The sequence below is a fragment of the Megalops cyprinoides genome, chromosome 15 (assembly GCF_013368585.1).
Source record: "Megalops cyprinoides isolate fMegCyp1 chromosome 15, fMegCyp1.pri, whole genome shotgun sequence".
NCBI lineage: Eukaryota > Metazoa > Chordata > Actinopteri > Elopiformes > Megalopidae > Megalops > Megalops cyprinoides.
Genome location: NC_050597.1, coordinates 21,996,233 through 22,009,617, shown reverse-complemented (window position 1 = coordinate 22,009,617; position 13,385 = coordinate 21,996,233). Strand labels below are relative to the sequence as shown.

Below are 13,385 nucleotides of genomic sequence, written 5' to 3'. Positions count from 1 at the left end.
TCAATTCTTTTCCTTGATCGAATCAATTCTGTTATTTCCTTACAAAACTGCACACATTCCAAAAATGGTAATGTGTGAACTTTTCAGGATGTTTTTTATGCCACCATCAACCAAAGAAAAACAAATTGAATTACAGTGCACAAGAAGAAAACCACATACAGTCAGGTGGGAATAATCAAGACGCATATCTAGAATCCCACCATTTAAACAGCATTAGAAAAAAGCACATAGCCTGAGAGGAATTGGGGTACACATTCCAGACAGGATAACTGTCTGATCTGAATTCAGCGCATAACAGCAGGCATGAAAACTGTGAGCAGAAAACAAGCACCGAAGGCCTAATTAAGGGCTGGTGCTAATGAGAGAAAAGTGAAGTGTGGCGGGTTGACTCAGCAAAGAAATGTGGGACAGCTGAGTCAACTGATACCGGGAGCACATTTATTAGAAGGACAAACTTATCTGTCTAACCCTTCTCTCAGGGTCTTTAACTCTCCCCTTGGCACTCTCTCCATCCAAATAGTGCTCACTACCACTTCCTTAAAAGAGTGTTGTCATGGTGCCAGGACACACTATCATCCCAGAGCTCCCAATTTAAACATTACAGCTCTGGTCTAGACGGAACACACTGCATAATTATGTTTGTATAAATAGAGCACTTATATTTCATGATTCATTCTGCAGAAAGTGACAATGATTCAGCAAATCTTTTTTTCAGCTAATTTTATATAAAATATTACATTTATTTAAATACATGGGAAGGCAGTAAGAGTCTCAAACATATTTCTGCAGAGATACAGTGTTTAGTGCCTTTTTGTTTGATCACAGCCTCTTAATTACAAAATTGGATCCGTTATTAAGTGCAATTAGCCCTAATGAATGTGCACTCAGGCTGCCTTTGCCAGGCACATAGGGTTCTGTTCCGTGTGTGTGTGTATGTGTGTTTGTGTGTGAGGGTGAGGGTTGGCATACCATATACCGTATACCATGTTACTAGCACATAAACCATTGAGACAGACACACACACACACAAGCATGCACACACATACACGCTCACACCCATACACAAGCGGGCACACAACACCACTGAGGCTCTCTCCTTCACCCGGTGCTGCCTCTGCTCGAACGCACGCCATTCTCCCCAGCAGTCTGTGATCTGCTCTGCGATCTCCCTGCGGCTCTGTGCACAAGTCGAAGGAGGAGAAAAGGAACTCCAGCACTCATGGCCGCTGCACCGTGCACCACAGTAAACAACAGCATTCGCCTAAAAATAGGAGCTCCCTTAATTATTCTGAGGGCGGGCCGAGGAGCAACAGGAAGACAGGAGGAGCCACAGTGGGAGCAGAAGAAACGAGACCGAGAACAAAGAGGCGGTTGACTTCTGTGCTCGCGTGGGTGGAGGGGTTGGTGCGGATCAGAAGAACCCTGACCTTCTGAGGTGATGGCTCCACCTGCGCGTGTGGAGTCAGAGCACTCAAGGAGTAAAGACTGCTCCCTTTGTCCACCAGGGATCTTGAAAGAAACAAATTGTTGGGTTTGCATCACCGGCTGATTTACAGAATACATAAAGGACAAAAAGCAAACAATCAACCCATGCACAGAGAAGCCACTCCAGGCAGATCAAAGAATGGGACACATCATATATACTGTAATGTCTGTAAATGCATTGCAATATGTAGGGATTTATAGGATATAGCAATAGATGCTGCAGTACTACGCAGAATTCCAGAGTTACACCAGGCAGAAGGTTGAAGTCGAGTCAGGCCACACAATCTGTGGGGAATCAAAAAGGTTTGAATCCCAGATGGAGAGGCAGTGCTGCTGCTGACAAACCAGCAGAGTAAGAATTTCAAAATATAGACAGATACAGTCCTTGTCTGTAGGACCTCTCTCACAGAACTTCCTCTGGTACAGGCTATTTAATATTCAAAAGAGCCCAGTGTCTTATATGAGAATTAACATGTTCAGTCTGTAGCGCTATGGGGCTATTTTATAAGGCAGCAGATTACATGCTTCAGGCATCCCTGAGGCAACAGGAGTTACTGGCCCAGATTCAGCCTTACCACAATGTACTTTGCCCTTATCTTTGAGTAATGAAATGATTTCCTTTTTTACTGACACAATATTTAATAGTTTGTTGGTTTTAAAGACAGAAAACTTCACAATGCTCTTTAAGCGATTTAAAAAGCATAATACTTGCTTCATTTCATTGTTTTTAGTTAATGACAAAGCACATTACTGTGATATTAAATCAGAGCCACTAATTCAATGCGGACAGTAAGGGATGAAGTATTTCACTGGATGTGTTTTATATGCGCAGGATGGCACTGTTTTGGGGGTCTAGCGATGACGTTCATGCCATTTAATTGCATGTTAAAATTCTAGTCTTAACTGCAACATGTGGTGATTAAATCACACTGTGTGAAAAGTAATTCTTCATGTCAGTAATTTGAATTAGTATTTCAAAGAACTGTATTCTTGACGTCAATAACGGTTTTCTTGATATTAATAACGGAATTGAGGACACCATAAATGGAATGTCAGATGGTACGGTAGGTAATAGAATTCCATGCTGTTACGATTTCATCATTGACATTGAAAAATCTAGCACCACCCCGTAAAATCTGAATGAAAAGTAATAATAATAATAATGTGCAAGAATATAATTGTTTCTATGTATAAAGAAAACTAATTATCGAATGGAATTTAACCGGCTTTTCAATCTCAATCTCTACAATTGTAAGATGTGAAAACGGAATCAAGTATCGGTGAAATTGCATTGTAGATATCAATAATTACATTTACATATGTTGCAGGTTGCAACTACTTATGCTGGAGATATATATTTTTGCACGACTTGCCACAGCATTTCACTTGCGCCATCTAGAGGTACAGGATCAAGGAACGACTATATTACTGCCAAGATAATGGATACAATCAAGATACATAACTACAATTTTGTTTCTGGGCTTAAAAAAAAGTAAACCACACCTCGAGTTTGTCTGGGACTCATGGGGCAACGCCTCTACTTCAGTTCCTCAAAATTAAAACCACAAAAGTTACTTCTGAATCAATCGCCCCACTTCAAGTTGAGATTTTGCATAAAAAATAACTACATATGATTGTGCATTTCTTTTCACAGGAACCCAACCAAATCGACCAAACCACCTGCCAAAAACATTACGGCGCAGTCTCACTTTCATATTGTATTCGTAGCTTTAAAAATACACCATACAAAAACTGATTTTGGTTATAAAAAAAAGCCGCGCACAAATTATTGGCTGCGCACGCATTGTTTTGCCACCGCCCACATTTGTTTCACGCAAAACACAAAGCGCGGCTCCCCATTGGCTGCGTACCCCGAGAGCCCCTCCCTCTGTGAACCTTTACCTCGTGGTCCTTTCCCGCGAGCGCCAATACGCACTTCCACGGGTCTCTCTGTCGGACCGCAGGGAGAGGAGGATGTGAAGCGAGGGGAAAAAAAGGATTTCATACGAAAGAATAAATCGAATAAGCTAAAGTAACAATGTCTAAGCAAAGCACTATTTTTAACTTTTTCACCAAGTCGCCGCCGCTCACCGCCAAAGCCAAACCTGCACCTTCTCCCACCGAGGCGGACCTGCCGTCCTCGGTGCGCAAATCGAACACTTCCCCTAAAGAAGAGGCGAAGCAGGCGGCGTCCCAGAGCACTAAAAAGACCCCGGCGAAACCGAGCAAAACTCCTGCTAAAGGAGGCATCAGCAAACTTTTTGGAGACAAAGCATCCTCCGTGAAAGAGAGGTAAGTTGGGTGAGGCCTGTCTTCTGATAAGAAGATTATCGCTACCTAGCTAGCTAACGCATGCTAAGGGAAAAATGCAAGAGTTAAAGTAATGCAGAAGGTAATCATCTGTGAGGCCGGATTGTAATAAAATAGCAACCATTTTATTGTGGAGATTAGCTTGCGGTTGTAATACTTAGCTGCCTCATCAACCTACACTTTTGCTAACTCTGTTTGTTGGCTAGTCGAGAAATATGTGCAGACTTTTCGGGGATGCCAACGTTTGTGCTATGCTCAGTTACATTCCCCTTAGGGGGAGGATCGTGATCTGAAGGTGGCGGGAGAAAATGTAATATTACACCTCATGCCAGCATTGGAAATCACGGCTCTGCGTGAGATAAGCAAGCTGTAGGCGACTGTGTGGGTCATCCAGTAACTAGTTAAGTACCATGGTTTGCTGGTGAACATACTACTTTCGTTGTTTGTTGGCTACTTAGCTAAGTTAGTAGTGATTGTGTGTGTCCACATGCTTCCTGCCGCTCCTTGTCCCACAATCCACGAAGTTAGCTAATTCCTTTGTGATCCCGTGATCACCCTGTCTTGGTTTCGGCTAACGTTAGCTTTTAAGCTATCAGCTCTACTCTACCAATTTCGTCTCATGAGGGCCTCAGTATATGACCGAGTAGCCAGACTAGCTTTTTAGTGGGGATATAAAACAAAAAAGTTGTATTCACTGGAGCTATTGCTGCTAACATCGAGAAATAATTATGTCTTGCTTTCATTGTTGACAGATGGATGCACAAGTAAATGTACTGTATTTGACTTATTTTGCCTGAGGGAGTAGTTTGCGACTGATGTTACAGTGCAGCTTGAAACAGCCCCAGGCTGTACAGAATTATGCAGCGTATTGCTGATCAGTTTTGAAACCGAGTGATATATCAGACATCACTTGTCAACTGTGCTGTGTACTCAGTGCGATGGGGGAGGTGAACTTCTGAAAGTTTCATGTCTTAGAGCTTCTGAACCTCAGCCCGGCCCATGCACTAAAATAACCATTTGCACAGACCGCAATGTAGCCAACGTTTTCGGTCTTCCAACTCATGATATTGATGGATACATATGGAAACAGATCTGGTCATTTGGTCATCCACAGTATGCATTGGCTGTAGAAAGGGGGAATGCGTATAATGTGGTATTACGAGTGCACATAATACACCTGCCTCCATTTTCCGAGTACATGCACTAAGTTCCCTCCCGCCTCTCTCAGCCCGCCATGCACATTCAGCGCGGGCGCTCTGGTGTGGGCGAAACTGGAAGGGCACCCCTGGTGGCCGTGCATGGTAGTGCCCCAGCCGCTGACCGGGCAGCAGATGAGGGGCCGTGGGAGGGACCAGCGCCTGCACGTCCACTTTTTCGACGAGCCGCCGACCCGGGGCTGGGTCAGCGTCAAATACGTCCGGGAGTACCAAGGTGAGCTGGCGAGGGGAAACTCCAGGGCTTACTCCCCTGTGCCACAAAGCCAGCCCTTGTTCAGGGTTATCTGTCTGACTCATATTCTGTGTGTTATCATTTTTACAGCAGGGTGATTACAGAAGCAAATTGGCTTCTTGATTGGATTTGAATCTGAAACCCACTGCAAGCATTCCCCACACTGCCCACTTAATCATGAAGAGTTTGTTAGCCTGCAGTTGGACATTGCTCGTGAGGTAGCTTTTAAAAATGCAAATGTTTTTGCCCATTTAGCATTTAGCTGGCCCACTGAAAGGTCTTATGAATGGAAGGAATGCAGCATCATTTATCTGTCCACACATGAACCTTTGCTCTCATATATTTATATATTCTGGAGATGGAGAAGACCTTTCAAATAATTTCACAGCATGAAATATTATTTGCCTTGTTTGAGTCACAAACTGGTGTACATGCCATAGCAAAGCATTTCCCACGGTGAATTCTAGAATGTCCTGGGCAGGGGAGCTGGGTCTGGAACTTGGCTGTGACTGTGATCTCCCACATGCCGTTGCCCTGATTCCTTTGCTCCGCCCCCAGGCTCAAACAGCAGTGATGCGAAGACTGGGGGCGTGTTCTTCAGCGGGAAGCCCGTGATTCGCCGGGCCATGGAGCTGGCAGACCGTGTCCTGCCTGACAGCCCCGAGAAGAGGCTGCAGATGCCTCTCTGCACAGATCCCTCTGAGGATGAGGAAAACGACGAAGAGGAAGAGATGGAGGCGAGTGCTCTGTCTGTTAGGGCAGTGTTACCTGTGCATCATCAAGCAGATTGAGTGGTTTTAAGGCCTGTACATACTGACTCATTTCAAACATTAGAAATGCTCGGCATGACCCACAACACCCCTCCAGTTGCAGTCATATGCAATGACCCGTGTAGGCATAGACAGGAGACGTGAGGGTAATTCTGCATATGTAAAGCCACATTGACCCGTGACTGTGGGTAGATGTCCCCGCTGGGCTAGCTAGCTGTCAATACAGCAGTTTTATAATCTTATTTTCCTATCACCTACACCAGGAATATTTCCTTGTTTGTCAGTAAAGACAGAATATTTATGAGTACAGCTATGAAGCTGAAGTTTCCTGGAGAGTCGAGGCTGCAAGGTTTGTTGTGCCTGCTCTGTTTTTAAAGCACCTGCATACCAGCTTTCCTGAACAGGTTGAGTCAGCTTCATTGACTACAGAAATAAAAAATAAATCCAAATTAGGCTTGTTGAGTATTTGACATTGTGATGGCACTGTGATGGCATGAAACCTGATCATGTATGCTAAAGCAAGAAACGTTTGGAGTTGGTTTTTGGTTCAAGCATAATGCACATGATGATATTTCATATTCATGAAACGGCTTGAAACTTATTATTTACTGAATGCAGCAGCTTTAAAATGGCATGCTAAACTTAGTGTTTGTATTTGTAAAATTGAATTTAACAACTAGATTATGTAACTAGAAATCCTCAATTACTGAAAAATTAATCTAAAAAATATCTAGCATAGTACATCTGGAGGTAATTTTTTTGGTGACTGTAGAAGTATAAATTATGAAAAGTAGAACCCTTAGAACTCACATTATTAAAAATATCCCTAAAATATTTATAAAGCTGTTTGTCTGCCTTCTTTGTACAGGTTGATAAGTCAACGGTTACTGATGAAGAGGAGGAGGAGCAGGATGAAGAAGTGAAGGCAAAGCCAACTCGTCGTTCAACCAGGGCCAGGGGTGAGGAGGGACAGAAACCAAAAAGACGGCGTATTGTGGTGGCGTCGGACAGCGAGGGGTCGGACGAGGAATTCAAACCAGAGCAGGCAGGGGGCAGCAGCGAGGAGGATGAGGAGGGCGTGAGCAGCGGGGTGGACGAGGGAGAGGAGGAGAGCGAGCCGGAGGAGTCCGAGCCAGACAGCCCCGTGAAGCCCGTCAAACGCAAGCGCCCGGCGGAAAAACCGGCCAAGACGAAGGCTTCTGTCCCCGCCGAGCCTCCCAAAAGAGCGCCCGCCGCACTCTCCACGGTGACCGCCGAAACCAAGTCCCGGCTGTCGGCTTTCTCCGCCCCGGACAGCTTCGAGAGCCAGGCGAACGGCGCCGGCGGGGGGGCGGGTGAAGGGACCACCGTCTGGGACCACGAGAAGCTGGAGTGGCTGCAGGAAGGCAGGAGGAGGGACGCGAAGAGGCGCCGCCCGACAGATGAGGACTACGACCCCAACACGCTGTACATCCCCGAGGACTTCCTGAACAAGACCACGCCTGGCATGCGGCGCTGGTGGCAGCTCAAGTCTGAGATGATGGACACGGTCATCTTCTACAAGGTGGGCAAGTTCTACGAGCTCTACCACATGGACGCTGTGACCGGGGTCAGCGAGCTGGGCTTGAGCTTCATGCGGGGCACCTGGGCGCACTCCGGGTTCCCGGAGATCGGCTTCGCCCGCTTCTCGGACGTCTTGGTGCAGAAGGGCTTCAAGGTGGCCCGCGTGGAGCAGACGGAGACGCCCGAGATGATGGAGGCCCGCTGCAAGACCATGCTGCGGCCCACCAAGTTCGACCGCGTGGTGCGCCGGGAGGTGTGCCGCATCATCACCCGGGGCACGCAGACCTACAGCGTGCTGGACGGTGCCCCGTCGGAGACGCAGAGCAAGTACCTGCTGAGCGTGAAAGAGAGGGCGGAGGACGAGGGCTCGGGCGGCCGGCGCGCCTACGGAGTGAGCTTCGTGGACACGTCGGTGGGCCGCTTCCACCTGGGCCAGTTCCAGGACGACCGGCACTGCTCTCGCTTCCGCACGCTGGTGGCGCACTTCCCCCCGGCCCAGGTGCTCTTCGAGAGGGGCAACCTGTCCGCCGAGAGCCGCAAGATCCTCAAGGCCTCGCTGTCCTCGGCCTTGCAGGAGGCGCTAGCCCCGGGGGCGCAGTTCTGGGACGCCGCCAAGACCCTGAAGGTGCTGGCCGAGGAGGACTACTTCAAAGAGAGCGAGGCGAAGGACGGCGAGGCCCTCCCGGCCACGCTCAAGGCCATGACCTCGGAGAGCGACTCGCTGGGCCTGACCCCCGGCGAGGGCTATGAGCTCGCCCTCTCCGCCCTGGGCGGGTGCATCTTCTACCTGAAGAAGTGCCTCGTGGACCAGGAGCTGCTCTCCATGGCCAACTTCGAGGAGTACGTCCCGGTGGACGTGGAGATGGAGCAGTCCGGGGGCTCAGCCAGCTTCTTCGCCCAGACCCGCCAGCGCATGGTCCTGGATGGGGTGACCCTGGCCAACCTGGAGGTCCTGCAGAACAGCTCGACGGGGGGCGCGGAGGGCACCCTGCTGGAGCGCCTGGACACCTGCTGCACCCCCTTTGGCAAGAGGCTCCTGAAGCAGTGGCTGTGCGCCCCGCTCTGCAACCCCAACTCCATCGCGGACCGGCTGGACGCCGTGGAGGACCTGATGGCTGCCCCGGCCCAGGCCAGCGAGGTCACGGAGCTGCTGAAGAAGCTGCCGGACCTGGAGAGGCTCCTGAGCAAGATCCACAGCATGGGGACCCCGCTGAAGGGCAAGGGCCAGGGCCACCCCGACAGCAGGGCCGTCCTGTACGAGGAGGTCACCTACAGCAAGCGCAAGATCGCCGACTTCCTCTCCGCCCTGGAGGGCTTCAAGACCATGCAGCAGATCGTGTCCGCCCTGGAGCCGGCGGCGGACGGGTTCCGCTCCAAGCTCCTCCGGCAGGTGGCGGTCCAGAAGGCGGAGGGCAACGAGGGTCTTTTCCCGGACCTGTCCGGGGAGCTCCAGCGCTGGGACACGGCCTTCGACCACCAGAAAGCCCGCACCACCGGCGTCATCACCCCCAAGAGCGGCTTCGACCCCGAGTACGACCAGGCGCTGGCGGGGATCAAGGACTGCGAGCGCGGCCTGCAGGAGTACCTGGACCGGCAGAAGAAGCGGCTGGGCTGCAAGAGCCTGGCGTACTGGGGCACGGGCCGGAACCGCTACCAGATGGAGGTGCCCGACAGCGTGTCGGACCGCAGCGTCCCGGAGGAGTACGAGGTGAAGTCCACCAAGAAGGGCTGGAAGCGCTACCAGACGCGGGAGATCGAGGGGCTCTTCTCGGACCTGCAGGGCTGGGAGGAGAAGCGGGACTCCGCGCTCAAGGACTGCATGCGGAGGCTCTTCTACAACTTCGACAAGAACTACAGAGACTGGCAGACCGCAGTGGAGTGCATGGCCGTGCTGGGTGAGAGCAGATGCGTCACTGCTTGGCTGCACACACTCCTCACAAACCTGCACCCACAAACACTGTCTAACATAGCTGCACACAAGTTCTTAAGGTGAGAGTAAAGGCATATGAGTGAAGAGAGCATTTAGAAGCATAACCATAGCTTCACCAGGAATATGTCTACTTTGCAGAGTTAACTGTTTGTAACTTGTAAAAGCAAGCTGCACAAAACAAGCACCGAGTTTGCTTCTTTGATTGTCAGTTCCTCTTGATGCAGTTGCTCTGCAGCTGATAAAGGCATCTTTGTTTATTTCGAAACCCTCCCCTTTAAGTGTTCAAGCTTGCAAATACATTAGGTGCACCCTTCTCTGATGCGTGTCCGAATAACCATTTGTCCTAATAATAAAACTAGCACCAAAAGTAAATAGTTTTAAGACTGGTGTTTTGGGGAGATGCAACTGATGTACGGAACTTGATGTTCCAGCAAGTGTTTGTTTTGTTCTTGACCTTTAAGCACCATTTGAATTTGTCTTCCGGAGCTGTGTTTTTTTTTTTTTTAAACTTTCCTTAGATAGATAAATTCATGTTTTTCATTAGAAAACCTTCCAGAATAATGGAGTGAGGCAGTACTATAGTAGCCCTCCCCCGTAACGGTTTGCACTCGGTGCACCTCCTCGCTGCAGCGGGGCTTCCTCCATGATCGTTAGCCCAGATTTGACAGTTTTTCGCAGGGCGATCCACGGTCCCCGCAGTGCGTTAGCAGCTCTCCGGAGAGACGGAACATTGCGCTTTAATTATTGATCGCGCCGAGCAGACAGGAGGCATTGGAATACTAAGCACTGCGAGAGCTCAGCCCCAGCGCAAGCAGCTGTCACAGTCAGGGGGTCTGCAGTGAATTCAGTTAACCCATTTCAGATCGGGGGATTGATGCAGCTGCTGGCTGGTGAAACCTAGAATGAAAAATGCAGACTTTCGCACAGTTCTGTGTGTTCGTTAACCCTCACCAGTTAGATAACCGCTGCCTCGTTCCCTGAATCTTAGTGATCATCCCTTATCTGACTTGTGCTGTTGACAAATAGAAGGCAGTGTTTCTGCAGCTGTTTTCACAAAGCTTGGAGGAAGTGGCATGACTGTGCTGTGGCCTCTCCCCCCCACCCCCTGCAGATGTGCTGCTGTGCCTGGCGCAGTACAGCCAGGGCGGGGACGGAGCCATGACCCGGCCCGAGGTGGTCCTCCCGGAAGACGGCCCGCGGTCCCAGCCCTTCCTGGACCTCAGGGGCTCGCGCCACCCCTGCGTCACCAAAACCTTCTTCGGCGACGACTTCATTCCCAACGACGTCTTCATCGGCTGCGCCGGCGGCGAGGAAGGCAGCGAGGAGGAGGGGCGGGCGACCTGCGTGCTCGTCACCGGGCCCAACATGGGCGGCAAGTCCACCCTCATGAGACAGGTGGGTGTGCGAGCGGTGCGATCGAGGGGGAAGGGGGGGGGGGGCTTATTTCAGAACCCGGAGCGCTCTGCAGTCGTGGTTTCCCTCACGCCCCATCTCTGAAGATGCTGTTGTACAGAGCTGCTGTCTGCACCTTGCATCTCGCAGGAAGGATGTGGCTGTAGCTCGTCCCCATTTGAATAAATGCCCCAGAAACCACCGGCGGTGTCTTAAATTCGGCACCGCAGGTGCACGAAGCGAGCCTGCAGCGAGCCCTGCGCTGTGTCTGCGTGCAGCGGATGCTTGATTGGCCCTGCGCTGTCAGCCTCGCAGCTATGCATTCTCTCTGCAGTGCGGGCTGGTGGTGATCCTGGCCCAGCTGGGCTGCTACGTGCCGGCGGAGAGCCTGCGCATGACCCCGGTGGACCGGGTCTTCACCAGGCTGGGGGCGTCGGACCGCATCATGACCGGTGAGTCTGGTGGCGCCCCAACCCCATGGTATCTCTGTTCTGGAGGTCATGCAAATACCAACTCCTTCGACTTTGTGCAAACTATGCCAGTTCTAAGCACTGACAGTTATCACACAAATTCATAGGGGGTCCCACTGTGCAGCACAGACTACTTAAAGTAGGTACTTGCTGTACTTTTTTTGATTGCCTGCATTTGGCACCTGTGCTCACACCTTGTCTCTGTTCTAGGGGAGAGCACCTTCTATGTGGAGCTGAGTGAGACAGCGAGTATTCTTCACCATGGGACCAGCCATTCCCTCGTGCTCCTGGATGAACTGGGTAATGTTTTTAAACCTGTTAACCTCTGGACATATAACTCAGTTTTCTCATGTTTGGGACCAATCAATAGAAATTCACAAAGTGTGTGTTTTGAAGGTAGGGTGCGGTACTCTAGGAAGGACAGATGTAAAGTTTCGATGCCAATGCATGCCCTACTTGTCCCAACCTGACCCTCCCTCTCTCTCCCTCGCCTGGAAGGAAGGGGCACGGCCACGTACGATGGCACGGCCATCGCAAGCGCGGTGGTGAGGGAGCTGGCCGAGAGGATCCGCTGCCGCACCCTCTTCTCCACCCACTACCACTCCCTGGTGGAGGACCACGCCCGGGACCCTGCCGTCAGGCTGGGACACATGGTGAGGCTCTTCGCTGTGCGGCTCCCTATGGGCCTGACCTCCTGTGCGTATTCTGCGCCCGTGTGACCTAGCTGAGGCCTGTGTGTTCACCCATAGGCGTGCATGGTGGAGAACGAGTGCGAGGACCCCAGTCAGGAGACGATCACGTTCCTTTACAAGTTCATACGGGGAGCGTGCCCCAAGAGCTACGGGTTCAACGCTGCCCGCCTGGCCAGCATCCCAGAGGAGGTCATCCAGTCAGGACACAAGAAGGCCAGAGAATTCGAGAGGAGCACCGTCACCCTGCGGGTCTTCAGGTGCGGCCATTTTCGGGTCCACCGGTGGGGCTTGTGTTAAAATAAATTCATGCCTTAAGCCAAATGATGGGCATTATCAGTGGAGAGTTTGGATGCAGTTTTGCAGCGTGACCAACACTGAACCAGAGGTAGATCTTTAAGTGTCTGGTCTCCTGGTGGGACAGGGTGAAAACACTCCACTGTACATTCATTTAATAGAGTAGTGGTGTGTTGCACTTGTACATTATCATGCAGATTTACATGTGCGATTTTGCTAAAGCTCAGTGTTTCTCTTTACAGACAGCTCTGTTCATTCGCTGAAGATCCCAGAGCCGATGGTGAACGCTTCGCCTCGTTGGTCCACATGATTGGCCAACTGTAATGCAGACCAGTTCTTCATCTCCCACCGACACCCCTCCCCCCTTTTTTCTTGTCAGTCACAAAAGCTTTCTTCACTACTCAAATGATCTAATAAAGTTTATTTTTAAAAATGACCAGTTTCCTTTTTCTAGGAAATTAAACCCTTTTTAATTCATACTAGCATCTACATAATGGTTATTGAATACTCCACAATATATTAAGTCTAGATGTTATGGTACATGCATACAATTCAGGCTGTATGAGAACCCACAGTCACCAATACACATGGATGAAAAAAGCTATGAAACTGTATACAGCTGTGTAGATACTTGTCTCAGCTTCAATATAGCAAGAAGCTTACTTTATACCATCTCCAGCAATGTTTTTTTTTTTTAAAGACAACACAAGAAGCGGCCGCACCACCCAGAAGATTCTGAGCATATGAGCCTGCTGTGAGCACAGTGCTTTCACGAGACCGATTTTGGCCTTTGAGTTCCCTTCTGTATTTGTCTTAAGTGGCAAAGACTACATAAAAAAAATCCTTAAAGTGTGTGTATCCAGATTAATGCAGTTGGCAACCACTTGATCCTGCCCACCCCCTGTAGACATAGGCACAGCTAAAGGACTGCTGCCCAAAGGATTCTACACAACCAGTCTCGTGAAAGCATTTTTCAACCCAATTTTTTTTCCTCTGACTCTTCCCATTTTAAATTGCTGGAGGAATTTTTAGTGTTTCTGTTTTCCAAACT

General features: G+C 49.9%; 1 protein-coding gene across 1 annotated transcript; it reads left to right on the top strand.

The window, feature by feature from the left end:
• Positions 1–3,402: 3,402 nt before the first annotated feature.
• On the top strand, positions 3,403–12,710 carry msh6 (mutS homolog 6 (E. coli)). Its single transcript, XM_036547451.1, has 10 exons — positions 3,403–3,777; positions 5,024–5,226; positions 5,803–5,981; positions 6,883–9,451; positions 10,598–10,881; positions 11,213–11,330; positions 11,559–11,648; positions 11,847–12,001; positions 12,098–12,297; positions 12,577–12,710. The coding sequence occupies exons 1-10, from the start codon at positions 3,524–3,526 to the stop codon at positions 12,656–12,658; spliced, it is 4,134 nt and encodes a 1,377-aa protein (XP_036403344.1). The 5' UTR covers positions 3,403–3,523; the 3' UTR covers positions 12,659–12,710.
• Positions 12,711–13,385: the final 675 nt, after the last annotated feature.

What these genes read in the sequence shown, in the direction of transcription:
- msh6 (XM_036547451.1), top strand. Translation starts at nt 3,524, where the DNA reads ATGTCTAAGCAAAGCACTATTTTTAACTTTTTCACCAAGTCGCCGCCG. An exon ending in ATACGTCCGGGAGTACCAAG is followed by an intron (nt 5,227 to 5,802) that starts GTGAGCTGGCGA and finishes CTCCGCCCCCAG; the next exon opens with GCTCAAACAGCAGTGATGCG. An exon ending in CGTGCTCCTGGATGAACTGG is followed by an intron (nt 11,649 to 11,846) that starts GTAATGTTTTTA and finishes CTCGCCTGGAAG; the next exon opens with GAAGGGGCACGGCCACGTAC.